The sequence below is a fragment of the Pelobates fuscus genome, chromosome 5 (genome assembly GCF_036172605.1).
Source record: "Pelobates fuscus isolate aPelFus1 chromosome 5, aPelFus1.pri, whole genome shotgun sequence".
NCBI lineage: Eukaryota > Metazoa > Chordata > Amphibia > Anura > Pelobatidae > Pelobates > Pelobates fuscus.
In genome coordinates, this window is record NC_086321.1 from 316,045,268 (window position 1) to 316,059,987 (window position 14,720).

The 14,720-nt window shown below is 40.0% G+C and overlaps 2 protein-coding genes across 3 annotated transcripts in view; both read right to left on the reverse strand.

The window, feature by feature from the left end:
* Positions 1 to 302: 302 nt before the first annotated feature.
* Positions 303 to 14,720, reverse strand: part of LOC134611565 (THAP domain-containing protein 5-like) — a 56,120-nt gene continuing 41,702 nt past the window's right edge. Inside the window, exons 4-8 of one of the 2 annotated variants that reach the window (XM_063455558.1) lie at positions 14,224 to 14,318; positions 10,830 to 11,121; positions 8,611 to 8,742; positions 6,743 to 6,840; positions 303 to 1,084 (exon numbers count right to left, since the gene is read on the reverse strand). In XM_063455558.1, the coding sequence (XP_063311628.1) occupies positions 568 to 1,084; positions 6,743 to 6,840; positions 8,611 to 8,742; positions 10,830 to 11,121; positions 14,224 to 14,318 (1,134 nt within the window). In that variant the 3' untranslated portion in view covers positions 303 to 567. The remainder of the gene's footprint in view (positions 1,085 to 6,742; positions 6,841 to 8,610; positions 8,743 to 10,829; positions 11,122 to 14,223; positions 14,319 to 14,720) is intronic. The other variant, XM_063455559.1, reaches the window with a different exon arrangement.
* Positions 3,784 to 5,308, reverse strand: LOC134610502 (elongation factor 1-alpha, somatic form-like). The gene has a single exon (XM_063453470.1). The coding sequence runs from the start codon at positions 5,245 to 5,247 to the stop codon at positions 3,784 to 3,786; it is 1,464 nt and encodes a 487-aa protein (XP_063309540.1). The 5' UTR covers positions 5,248 to 5,308.

Sequence of the window (14,720 nt, forward strand, 5' to 3'; positions counted from 1 at the left end):
TATAAAATAATCTACAGATGTTCAAATGTCACCTACATTCTTGTTCCCAAAAAAAAAATTTGTGCTGTTTAATCCGCCACACTGTAAAATGCTATGAAAAAGCCTGCAGTTGCTGTTGTGGCTCTGCTAGCCTGTTGTTACTGCATGCACAGCAAAAATAAAGAATTATAAAAAAAAAAAAAAAAAGAAAATCTATAGGTCATACTTCATTATGTTAAAAAAAAAAATCACTGAATGGAAAGGAGGTGTCTAGAAGTGCTTTCATTGTGAAGCATTATAGAATGGACACAACAAAATAGAAATAATACATGATGTTAAATTTTTATGTACATTATACATATCTGATGTGATAATCCTGGATTCAATTATGAACAAGTTGATTCAGAACAGTTACAATACTTGAACAGCCTTTATCTGGGATTGAAGCACTTTCCTTCTGAGATGATTTGGTTGCACTTTTTAATTACTGTCAATTGAAAAAGATAAAATCACGCAACTGTATTTATATCTGTCTATATTTTGTAATAAAGCCAGGAGAACTCAAGCCTTCCAAAGGAGTCCTTGTTTTCACTGCCTATTGGGTGGTGTCAACTTGCAGTTGTCATGATCAGTTCCATTTTTCCTCTCTAATTGTGTAATTATCGAGCAAAGTTTTGTTATTGTGTGCCTTTGTCTTTGTACTCGCCTTTGTAAAGTTTTTACTCTTCTTCTAAGGTTCATTGTAGAAGGATTGAAGCATGAGCTATGTCTGTCAATTATGTTTTGTATTGCAGAGTATGTATGGTCTACAAATCTATGTGTTTCTTTGTCTGGTATGTCATCCTGCACCTCCATGTCAATGCATGATACTGCTTTTTCCATCATCCCGTCTTCGCCATTTTTCCCTTTCCTCTTCTTTTTCATGTTAAAAATGGAAGGCACTGCATGGGGTCGCAGTCGCGGAATTATGTCTCCAGGACGACGCACATAATCCTTGTTAGAAAAGTGATCTCCACAGACTCTACTTCTAACTGAAGGTTTCCAGTGTCCCCGTTGAATTGCTATAAGCCATTTGGAAAGCTGTTCAGAGTTTTTCATTGGAAACCTGAAAAATATTGAAAAGCAGATTGCCTTCATTAGAATTAAAATATGATTGTAAGCACATTTCATAGATTAAAGGTCAGCTAATTACTGTTGATAAAATCACACAGTCACATACTTAAGTACATATATAAAAATAAACAGAATAACAAACATACACATATACTGTCACATACCTGCATAGACAAACACACATAGGTACGCAATCACAAACACTTTAACATACAAACTCATTCATACATATATAGATACACACACACATAGTCAAATACATGCATAAGCCCACACCCATAGTGTAGCGGAATGTATTAAGCCTGTCCTATAACCTGCATATTTGACTATATTCGTTTATTGTATTCATGTATTTCTGCATGCTTTCGTATGTGGGTTCGGTAGTTTCATGGGAATGAAACGCGGATGTACATTTGTGTGAAGTATTTGTGTTTGTATATCCTTTTGGCGTTTAAATGCAGGGGTGTGTTTGTATGTAATATTTGTGTTAGATTGCAGGAGTGTGTTTGTATGTTGTGCTGGTGTATGACAACTTGTATGTATGCACATACACTACCACATGTACATACATACATACACAAATATATATTCACACCGATACATACACACACCGACACATACACACACATACACTGACATTTACACACACCTTAACATACGCATACACTTACCTATACACACACACACACACACACACACACAGACAAACATTGATACAGATACACACACTAACTAGAAAAGCTACAATTTCTGGGGAAATTGTGTGAAGTGTTCTTGCCTCCACCAGTAGTCTACAACTGGAGTGGGCGGAGTAACTGGGTGGAGTGGCTTGAGTAACTGTTGTGTGGTTGGAGTGGCTGGAGTAACTGTGGAAAGGTTGGACTGGGCAGAGTAACTTTATGGAGTGGGCAGAGTAACTGTGTGGAGTGAGTAAAGTAACTATTTGGAGTGGCTCGAAATATATTTATTAAATGTGATAGTGCTCACTTTTGTGTTATCAGAACTGTAGGAATGACAGCAGTTTAGAGAATGTGTTTCATCTAGCAGCCTCTATGTTCCGGAACACTCTGCTGGCTCATACACCTGGGTTCCTATGGCAACTCACTCTACAGCAAGGGCAGATAAGAGCAGTTAAAAACAAACTGCTCCAAATTGCTCACTTCACTGGCGGTTGCCATCTTCAAACAGTCGTAGTTTTAAAAACTATAAATCCTATAGTGAAGAGCTTTATATTGTGAGAATCACAAGACCCAGACCTACATTTTGATGCATAGTATGTCTCTGAAATATAAAGGCACAGTCGCAGTTTAGAAATTGCCCTTCAAATTTGAGGTGGCTAGAGTGGAGTTTCAATGAATGTCAATGGACGGCGTGAGTTGCAAACAAATGGTCATATTGTGAAAACTATCAGGACTATGGCTTAGCCATGGACATTTTTAGTGGCAGCAGGGATAGCTGACGTTTTGATATAAGATTTTGTGTAGGTGGGCTTGAAAATGAGGGAGTGGTGGCAGTTTAGAAATCATGTCCTAATTTTGTCAGCTCACACTCTAGCTTTTGTCAGCTCCCACTCCATTCATTCCTATGGGACCAATTTCGCCACAAAAACGACGATATTTCGTGAACCATTCGGTGAAACGTTCCACAAAGTAATAGCACACCGATCAAGAACAATCCGGACGTTTCAGTATATTACTGTCTATGTAGTGTAAAAACTGTGGGAGAAGTTAGGGTGGTAAATTTGGCTATAATAATAAGAATAATATATATGTGAGATAATAGTAAGTGGTCTTGCCATGCAAGAACACTTAAAGGACCACTATAGTGCCAGGAAAACATACTAATTTTCCTGGCACTATAGTGCCCTGAGGGTGCCCCCACCCTCAGGGCCCCCCTCCTGCCGGGCTCTAGGGGGTGGAAGGGGTTAAAGTTACCTCTTTTTCCAGCGCCGGGCGGGGGACTCTCCTTCACCTTCTTGTCGTCATCGACTGAATGCGCATGCGCGGCACGAGTCACGCGTGCATTCAGCCAGTCCACAGGAAAGCATTCACAATGCTTTCCTATGGACGCTGGCATCTTCTCACTGCGAAAATCACAGTGAGAAGCGCGGAAGCGCCTCTAGCGGCTGTCAATGAGACAGCCACTAGAGGCTGGATTAACCCTATTATAAACATAGCAGTTTCTCTGAAACTGCTATGTTTATAGAAGAAAGGGTTAATCCTAGCTGGACCTGGCACCCAGACCACTTCATTAAGCTGAAGTGGTCTGAGTGCCTATAGTAGTCCTTTAACAAGAAAACATACATTCTGACACACAGATGCACATACACAAGCATATCTTAACACACAGATGTGTGCACACACAGACACACACACACACACACTGACACAGAAGCACACTGACATATATACACACACAAACACAGGAGATGCACACCCTGACACATGCACACACAGATGCACACCATGACACACACTCAAATGATATTTTTAATATCTCCAGCCACCCTCCTGTTAGCTTACCTTATGTGTCCAGGAGGGTGGCTTGAAGTCCTGGTCCTGCTGCTGCTGGTGGGAGTGAGGGGTCTGGAACAGCTCTGGAGTGTTCCCCAGACTGTCACTTCCTCCCAGCCGGCCGACATTACAGAGGCCTGGTCGCGGTCTTAGAGGACCGCGGCACCCATATGGGCCCCTATTCAGCAGTAATGTTTTCCGGTACTATAATCAAAGCACATAGAAAGCATTTCGTTTGTGATTTGTGCAAGATTCGTTTGGTTTTCTGTGCTTTCTGGGCTGATTTTGTGACTTTGCCAGATCCAGCTGCTTTCTTCTCAACGGCCTTGATGACACCAACAGCAACAGTCTGTCTCATGTCACGCACAGCAAAACGACCAAGTGGAGGATAGTCAGAGAAGCTCTCAATGCACATGGGTTTGCCTGGAACCATTTCAATGATGGCTGCATCACCAGACTTGAGGAACTTGGGTAAGTCTTCCAAATTCTTACCAGAACGACGATCAATCTTTTCCTTCAACTCAGCGAACTTGCAGGCAATGTGGGCTGTGTGACAATCCAACACAGGGGCATATCCAGCACCAATTTGACCTGGGTGGTTAAGGATGATTACCTGTGCAGTAAATCCACCAGCTTCAAGAGGAGGGTCGTTTTTGCTGTCACCAGCAACATTGCCACAACGGATGTCCTTGACGGAGACGTTCTTTACGTTGAAACCAACGTTGTCACCGGGAAAAGCCTCAGTCAGAGTCTCATGATGCATTTCCACAGACTTCACTTCAGTTGTTACATTGACTGGGGCAAAAGTAACCACCATGCCTGGTTTAAGAACTCCAGTTTCCACACAACCAACAGGTACTGTGCCAATACCACCTATCTTGTACACATCCTGAAGTGGCAGATGGAGGGGTTTGTCTGTGGGACGGCTTGGTGGCAAAATGCTATCAAGAGCTTCAAGCAGAGTAGTTCCACTGCTATTTCCTTCCTTCCTGGTGATCTTCCATCCCTTGAACCAAGGCATATTGGAGCTGGGCTCAAGCATATTGTCACCATTCCAGCCAGAAATGGGTACAAAGGCAACGGTGTCTGGGTTGTTACCAATCTTCTTGATGTATGTGCTGACTTCCTTGCAAATTTCCTCGTATCTCTTTTGGCTGTATGGTGGCTCAGTGGAATCCATTTTGTTGACACCAACAATGAGCTGCTTTACACCAAGAGTGTAAGCCAATAGAGCATGCTCACGGATTTGTCCATTCTTTGAGATACCAGCTTCAAACTCTCCTACACCAGCAGCAACGATCAAGATTGCACAGTCAGCCTGAGAGGTACCAGTGATCATGTTTTTGATGAAATCTCTGTGACCAGGAGCATCAATGATGGTAACATAGTATTTGCTGGTCTCGAATTTCCACAGGGAAATGTCAATGGTAATACCACGCTCACGCTCAGCCTTCAGCTTATCCAGAACCCAGGCATACTTGAAGGAACCTTTTCCCATCTCAGCAGCTTCCTTCTCGAATTTCTCGATGGTTCTCTTATCGATACCACCACATTTGTAGATGAGATGTCCAGTTGTTGTGGATTTTCCAGAATCTACGTGTCCAATGACAACGATGTTGATATGAGTCTTTTCCTTTCCCATTGTGGATTAGTAGATGTTTAACGATGGGACACCTTGGAAATCGGCTGCAGACCCGGTGAGGAAGAGCTAATTCTTTATTTTATTTGTGCTCAGTGTAGCGGAGTGCAGTATTATAATCCACGATCTCCGCTGGTATTACAGGTAAATCCACAGTCAGCGCTGAAAAGTAAGGCAATATCCCAATACTCCCAATAACCGGACGAAACACAGTCTGGGAGTCAACTGAAGTCTTTATTCAGAGCTTCCTGTATTTATGCAAGTCCCCATGCAAGGGGTTTCCTTACTGACATAGCAGGGGTAATACAGTAAGGGACTACATGGGGGACTTAACATTTGGAGCTTTTCTCCCATCAGGCACTGCTGCACGAGAGGGACACTCCCACTGAAATACACCGTTAAGTGGATTATCCCTCCGTGCAGCAGAACCGGCATTTTACATTTAAATTCACAACTTTCCCAATATTCATGCTATTCAGACGAACTGTACGTTCGGTAGATAGCTGGGGTCTGAGTGTATATTTCGTGTGAATACCGCTCAGATCCCAGCTGAAACAACCGAACGCCATACGAAATAAATTTATTTATTCAATTTGTTTCAAAGTACCGAACACCGATGGGGAACCATAATAGGAGAAGACCGGAGGTCCCGAACGGCCTGGAAGTACAGCGGAGTTCGTGTCATCGAGTACAGAACGACAAAACACCGCTGGGAAGACAAAGGATCCAAGATGGCCGACCGCCGCGTGGTCGGTAGTCGAACGACAGCCACCTAGGAATACCTATAATTACCGATTGCAACAATGTTGCAATCCAGTAATTGGTGCCACACGACCCTCAGTGTGTGGGCTTATGTTCGGTATCTAATTCGTTTCACGAACAGCTGGTAAAGTTGCTGTTCGTGAAACGACCATGTAAATGCCAGCAGCTTCGGCTGCTAGCATACGAATGCTATTGGAATACAGGCACACAGACATTTCTATACAGAAAGCAAATTACATTCCAACACAATATGGTAGCAGTGTGTAGGACAACCCTTAGAGACCCAGTTCCATAGTCTGAAGTGGCTAGGTTTGCCACACTCAGAATAACAGCAATCTTGCATGGCCACAATAGCTGTAGCAAGCATATTTATAACATTTCAAATTGTGGCAGATCAGAAAGCACATTTTATATATATATATATATATACGGTATATAATATGAAATTGGCAAACCCTGTGATATCCATATACAGCAGGAACCATGCTATAACATAAGATTAACAGACTATGGGACTTTTTCAGTCTAAAGGGATGATTACGTTTTCACACTGTGGTATTATATGTGGCTTTTAACAAACAGATTAAATTAAAATGTCCATGTTCATTCATTCAAAATCACTTTTATCAAATTATAGTACTAAACTATACAGGTTGGCAAAGTTTGGCAAAGTGTCTTTGGTTAATTATTGCTAGATTAATAGTTGTACTATGATACTTAACGAAAAACTGATTACCTGAAAAAATGTTTGCCACTTCCTTTAATATAAGCATTTTTGCAGCCCTTCACAGCACATATATTTGACATTCGTCTGTTCTTAAGAAAACATGCAATCTAGTAAAGTAAAGACAAAGAGAAAGAATGATCAATAAACAATAGTGCGGTACAGAGTTTCTTACAAGTATTTCCAAACTGCGAACCAGAGGGTATTGCTGATGATCCCAAGGAATACAATTTACATGGCTGCCATGAAATATAAATTTTCTGCTTCCGCAGGACCAAATAAATAAGAGTGCTTAATCACCAGGGGCTCTTAATCTTGCTAGTCATTAATTTTTATTTGTGCAGTATTTACAGCAGGATTCCTGAGTTATGTTCTAATTTAATACCCACAAGCTGATAACAATATATTTGTATATAAGCATGGTCAAATATATTCATCAATCATCATTATGTGGGTTATTTAATTAAACACAGAGGTTTTCTTAATTATATAGGTAGTTTAAACTGGCACATGCTGCTATGATGTAGACCCAACTTTGGTCTGAGTATTCCGCAACTTCACTGATCACCAAACAGGTCAGAGCATTCACAAAATTGTTCCCTGACAAATGGGCACTCTTAACACCATAAGTTCCCTGATGCTGTCCAGAAGTATTTTTGAATCTTTTTTTTTTTAATGGTTTGACACTTACCTGGTTACCTCCCACACCCATGATCCTTAGACTTCTGATATCATTAATGCAGAACTTTGCATTCAGCATCAGTTATATCAGTTGTGTCCAACTTTGGAAAAATCAATGAAGGAGGAGCCAATGAATAATCTATGAAGTTGGACAAAACTGATATTGCCAAAGTGAAAAGGGAACTTCCACTTTAGCGATGTCTAAAACCCAGGTAAGTGTGACATCTTTCAAATTTGGTTTGACTTCTCACTGTGGGATGGGGCTAGGGAATTCATGGCACCATAACCACAACATCAAGCTTTTTAGTGGTTATGGTGCCAGGAATTTAGGATTTTAAACAGAGATTTAAGAGTTGTGCAATTTGTAATGAATACATTATATGACAATATTCTGATTAAAAATATAGGAATAGTCATTTTGGATGCATTATGTCAACCAACACTGAATACAACTGCCATATTAAGTCTCTAACTAGAGTTTATGTAAGAAATCGTAGAAAAAACTACAATGCTTTATAGTTTACATATAACCTTTTCATCTGCTCTCTTAGTACACTGAAGTTTGAGATTGATCGTTTACGCAAAACACGAGTGTTGAGCCCCATAGATACTTTAAAAATAGAACTCCTATTAAGGACGATGGTAATTTTAGTTCAAAATATCTGGGAGGGTACAGTTTGACAACTTTGCACTAAACCCTCAAAAATACACTGTTTATTGAAGCAGTCTGTTTCTGTAATTCGGATGAAACGTGTATAGTATTTGAAGGTACATTCAATGCACCTACAGCATAATGATGCAGAGAGACTTGGTGCAGCGCTCTCGTTTCTGTCAAGCACCATAAAGCGCTTGTGTCAGATTGCTCCCAATGAAAAGGCTAATAGGGTATTGGCCACAACAATACTTCATAATTAGCAGCTTCTGTTTGCACAATCTAAACACTCATGGTACAAATATTTGGATGGAAACTTCCTGACTATTTCGTCACCAACTAAGGGGATGGAATCATTTGTTTATGTCAGTCAAACGTTCTGAAAGTTTGACAGAAAATTGAAGTTTTCACAACCCCGTAGCTTCCTTTGACTACAATATGTTGTAATGGTTATGGTGCTTAGAGTGACCCTTAAAATATGGGGTGTATAGATATATATGATGATGAGAATATATATGTATCTATGTAAAAAAATAACACACACTACCTGTGTATTGCTTGTTTCTGTTTGCTCCTTTTCTTGCAGCTCTGACCCACAAGGTAGACTTGTCACAAAGGAGCTTGAAGCCTGATCTCCCGCAGAGCTAACCTCTCTTTGCTTAGTCTGGTCAGGAAGTGACTGTAAGGGGACCACAGTAAGGCTGTTTCTACATATGGTATCAGTGTATAGCAGTATTAATATAGCCATAACAATTTAGTCATGAAATCACAGGAAAACAGCAGAACGTCTTTCGACATTTCTTTTAAATCTTATTCAAGACCTTGCATTTATGCAATGTTGCAATTTACTGTTGGCCAACGGTCACTTTCACTTATCATCTCATTGAAAACACAACACTTTTTAGAAACATAGCTTTTGGAAACAACAAACCTGCTGTACCATTTTTGTATAAAAACCCACAAGAAGAGGCAACAGGGCTACACTAGTCAGCACTGGTGCCTCCTAATCAGTTACAGAGGAACTCAAGGGCATCACCCAAAGTAAATTGAACAGAAACTACTAAATGGAATCAGGATAACTCCTCACAAATATATGGGGAGTCCCCCCTCCATAAACGAGAACCTCTAAACGAATTAAGTATCCATAAATATGGCATAAGCCTTTGGTATAGATGAAAAATAAAGCAGGATGGGATGACTGCCCACTTAAAGTTTGAAGACTCCCACTCCACCAAAAGAAGTTCCTTTAAAAGTAAAAATTTGTATAGGTGGTATAAACCTTTATTAAAGCCAAATATTAGGATATTAAAATATAAAGAGCCTAACTAGAACAGTAAGTTCTATGTGAAAAAACAAAACCCAAACAAATGTGACATTGTGAATAAACAGAGTGATAATATACCTTTAAAATTAAGGGTAAAGTAGTCTCAAAGGCCACTTCAAGTAGTGAGAGGATTTTAATAGCTATTATAAGTATTCTCAAATTTGAGTAATTTAATAGTTCAGTAAATTGATAACTCCAGAGTATCAAGGTACAAGTATTAGTGGCTGTAGTGTGAAGAGGTTGTAAAAAAATTGAACCAAAACTAAGGAATAAACTGAATATGGTCAGACAGACAAATAAACAATAAACAGTGATATACACTGTCTTGACAAAGGCATATCCTTATGTCGAAATGCACGTCAAGCGCTTTTGGTGCCAATGTTCTACATTTGACAAAGGCGTATCCTTACGCCGAAACGCCCGTCAAGCGCTTTTGGTGCCGATGTTCTACATTTGATTTTAGGTTCTGGGAGAGTTAGTCTGCAAGAGGTTGTTTTATTTGATGTGGAAGTGGGGTTTACTAGGCAGGCTGCCTCGAAGCAGCTACAGGAGATAGGGGCTTTGGGCATCGACCTAGCAGGCTGCCTTACAGTAGCATCAGGAGATAGGGGTTTTTGGAATCACCAATGGGTTAGTGACAGCCAGCGACTGTGTGACCGGATATTGGTATTTAACAAACTCCTATAACTGTAATTTAACGATTTGGCAGTTAGTACTTTGAAGCATTCGATGCTTACGTAACAGCTACAATATACAACAAGCTGGATAGTCACTTGTGTGTAGTGATTCTAACACTTCTGCCCGTTTTGGCGGTACTGCCCCTAAATGCATTGTTTTAAGACAAGCCCCCTCCCCCCCTTTTTTCTTTTCAACCATCCCCTCCTCTACTTTGTTCGGAGCTGGGTACATCGTGTCCACGCCATAGTGAACCCTTTGTTTAATATGGTCTAATTAAGGGATGGACAAGAATACCTATACTTTGTAAACTGTGTATAAGTTAGGCTCTTTATATTTTAATATCCTAATATTCGGCTTTAATAAAGGTTTATACCACCTATACGAATTTTTACTTTTAAAGAAACTTCTTTTGGTGGAGTGGGAGTCCGCAAACTTTAAGTGGGCTGTCGTCCCAGCCTGCTTTATTTTTCGTCTATACCAAAGGCTTATACCATATTTATAGATACTTAATTCGTTTAGAGGTTCTCGTTTATGGAGGAGGGACTCCCCACATATTTGTGAGGAGTTATCCTGACTCCATTTAGTAGTTTCTGTTTGTATAAAACCCCTCTTCACTTTTCTAAGTGAAATACACTAGAGAGACACAATCTCCACTTGAAGGATCATACAAAAAGTGCCTTGTTCAACCACTTGTGTGGTTGAACAAGGCACCTGTGTGGTTGAACCTAGAAGGTGAAGGTGGGTTTGTGTTGTGTATAGGTTACCTGCTCCTTAAGATTAGTCTGTGTGTCTTCATTTGTTACTTCTGGCTGTTTGCATGATTCCTCCTTTATGTCATATTTCCTTCCAATCTCTTCTTGTAAATGATCAGATGATCTGTCAAAAATAGAGGGAACTGCATCGAGCTGTAGGTGAGGGATTTCAGCACCAGGATGCATGTAATCCTTATCTGTAAAATGATCACTGCAAATTCGACAGGAATCTGAAGGTTTCCAGTTTTTACCATCGATTGCTGCAAGCCACTTAGATAGGAGCTCAGGATCTTTTATGGGAAATCTGAAGAAGTAATTAATAACCACAATGGTTACAAATATAGTCAATATCCTAGAATGGATTTTGCTAATTTATGTGAAGTAGGAATACATTTCACGAATAGGAAATATGAAGTAAATACTAAGTTAGCTATGCAACATTGAGAGAAAATAAATATTAGAATGTGTTATTGTGTAAGGTTTCTCGTACAGATTGTGAGAACCTATTCATTTCAGAACCTACTTTGCACTCACACAGTGGCTTCTATTAAACAGTTTCATTCATTTTTACATGAATTAAGCATGTGGCTGCTGCACAAGCAATCTCACAAGCTACACAACAGTCTGTGTGAACAAAACATGCAAGAGAAGTTACACATATTATTTGAATGAGGTGACAGGGTGGATAGCTGTAGGCAAAGCAGATTATGGGCTACACTCAGCAATATAATCACTATATCTTATTGTCGTGGTTATGATGTAAGGAGTCTTTGGGTGCAGTCCCTTAGGGCTCTCCAGGAAATCAAAGGCAAACGCAGAGAATCGTGGGAATCTTGTACACAAAAAGATGGATTTGTATATATGTAAAACGTTTTTGCTTTGTTTTTATGATTTGCACAAGCCAATACCTACACTACCCTTCCTCTGCCACTATCTGTGGTCAGGTCTCCTTCTAACTGCCCCCCTCTTGCTGTTACTTGATTGCCCACTCTACAGTTAAAAACTTATGTTTGACATATTTTTATTAATTGATTAGCTTTTAGATAATTGGAAATTGACTGATTTCTCTTTTAACTATTATGCTGGCAGTTGCTTGGATGTGTTTAATATCTGTGTTCATTATTAAAAGTTAATCGATACCCATCGGGGGGCCTAAGTGCTGGCCTGTAGTATCGGAGGCTGGGAGGAAGTGACAGCCTGTCACTTCCTCCTAGACTTAGAGAGCGCTGGTGGAGCTGCTGCAGATTCCACACACCAGCACTCCAAGCAGACCACCATCCTGCCGAAACAACGTAAGGGGGTGACTGCAAAATATAAACATTATGACCTGTGTGTGTATATGCCAGTGTGTGCATCTGTGTATGTGTATATCTGCCATTGTGTATTTGTGTGTGTGTGTGTGTGTATGTGCCAGTGTGTCTATCTCTGTGTCAGTGTATATATCAGTATGTGTATCTGAGTGGGTGTTTATGTGCCAGTGTGTATCTGTGTTTCATTGTATCTGTCAGTGTGTGTATCTGAGTGTTTATGTGTCAGTGTGTATGTATCTGCCATCTGCCAGTGTGTGTCTGCCAGTGTGTAAGTGCCAATGTATATATCTGTGTGCCAGTGTGTGTGTATTTGAGCATGTGTATGTGCAAGTGTGTGTATCTGTGTGTGTGTCAGTGTGTATATGACAGTGTGTATGTGTCAGTGTGTTTCTGTTTGTTAATGTGTATGTATATCTGTGTAAGTACGTATGTGCAGACATCCCAGCAATCAAACAACAACACAACATGTAAACACAACCCTGCAAATACAAACATGACATACATAGACACCCCTGAACTCCAACTCCAAAATTGTATACAAACACTCAAACACAACCTTCACTCAAACACCAATACTACACACAAATGTACATCCACATTTAAAATCCAACACAACATCCAAACACACCACTGCACGCAAATGCAAACATTACATACAAACACACCTATGTATTAAAATGCTAAAATTATATACAAACATCAACTCTACACACAGAAGCACACCTGATCCTAAGCACTACAATCTGTTTACTATCTATAAAAATGAGTGTATATATACCAATAAAAAAACCAACATATGCCAAAAAAGAAAACATTGTGCACTGTTAATTAAAAGGTGCTACGGCACAAAATATTTCAGGGGGGTTCCACCATTTTGGTATACTATGTCAAAGGGTTCCACGGTAAAAAATGAATTGGGGACCCCCTGGTTTATTTCATATGACTGCTCTACTTGATTGGGAATAGAGTTGGAAACATTAGGGTCAGGAATCAGGAACTTCGGTTAAGGCAATGAGAATAGTGGTTATGGATTAGGGTTTGGTCTAATACCAGATCTAGACTATGCAATTGCATTTTATCAGTGCGAGTTCTTGCTATAAACATACAAGTAACTAAACTGATAGTAAAGGTGCAAAGTGCTAAAGTGCAAGGGTGCGGGGTACTGATAATACTGCTCCACAAACCAAAAACAGCACAGTGCATACAATTACTATAAAGGATGGAATACAAATAGAGTACATGTAGAGAAAGACTGCTATACCAAAAATACAGGGCTCTTGTGAATGCTCTACGCGTTTCGTCGGTGTCGACTTCCTCAGGAGCTTGCAAGTCGACACCGACGAAACGCGTAGAGCATTCACAAGAGCCCTGTATTTTCGGTATAGAAGTCTTTCTCTACATGTACTCTATTTGTATTCCATCCTATATAGTAATTGTATGCACTGTGCTGTTTTTGGTTTGTGGAGCAGTATTATCAGTACCCTGCACCCTTACACTTTAGCACTTTGCACCTTTACTATCAGTTTAGTTACTTGTATGTTTATAGCTGCTATCCTTAGGGGCTCTTGGCCAATTTGGCTGTGTATTTATTTTAATTATTTTATATACACTGTGCATGTTGCACTATTGTGTACTAATGTTCTTTATATGTAATAAAGTGGACTTTGTATTTTTACCGATTGTTTCTCATTTATGGGAATCTCCTATTTTCTGTAAGATATATTTATAGTGGCTGTGGCGCCCTGTTGTCTGAAGTAGTGTTCAGACATTGTGTTTATTGGTGATCATCCGCTAACCTGGTTTTGATCGTATGTTTCAGACCGATTGCAATATGTGCCCATTTCTGGCAAGGATTGGTTATTACTAGATATTATTTTTGTCACAATCCTGTCTTATAAGTAAATGTTCTGCACTTGTTTTTAATATTGTATTATGCTGCTCTGAACTGTCTATACCCCTCCTCATTTTGTTTTATTACATAACATATTAAATGTCCTCCCTTATCCAATTAAATGCATACCCAATGCACCCAGAGACTATTTAATATGAAGAATTTTAGCAACATGTACTATTACAACAACTGATATACTGTTTACCTGAAAAAGTGTTTGTCTTTTCCCTTGAAAATATAGTTATTGCAATTTGGCACTGAGCAGGTGAATGAGGTTTTCATCTCAGGGATACGATCATCCTAAGAAAGGAGACAAACATTTGTAATAGGCAACAACGATTTAAGCAGTCTATAATGTTTAAGGCCATTAAGCAGGACCTTCCAGCTCTCTGAGGGCTCTAGGGGAGACAGTGAGCGTCACACAGCAGACACCAAGTAAGAAGTCAAACCATTCTAAAACAGTTTGACTACTTACAGTGAAAGTGGTGAAGAGCACCAGGCCACTCCTGGCACAACAATGGCTATGGTGTTTGGAGTGTTCCTTTAAATTTAATTTGGAGTTGCTAGACCTATGAACTGCCTATTACATACCTCTCAACTTCGACAGTCTACGAACTGGGACGGCGGTGGGAGGGGTGTAAAGGAGGCGGGCTAGTGCGGTGATTATGTCACTGGCTCCAACCAATAAGGTGACAGACCCAC

Bases quoted from the DNA above. Each gene is read 5' to 3' on its own strand.
- LOC134610502 (XM_063453470.1), bottom strand. From the start codon at position 5,247: ATGGGAAAGGAAAAGACTCATATCAACATCGTTGTCATTGGACACGTA.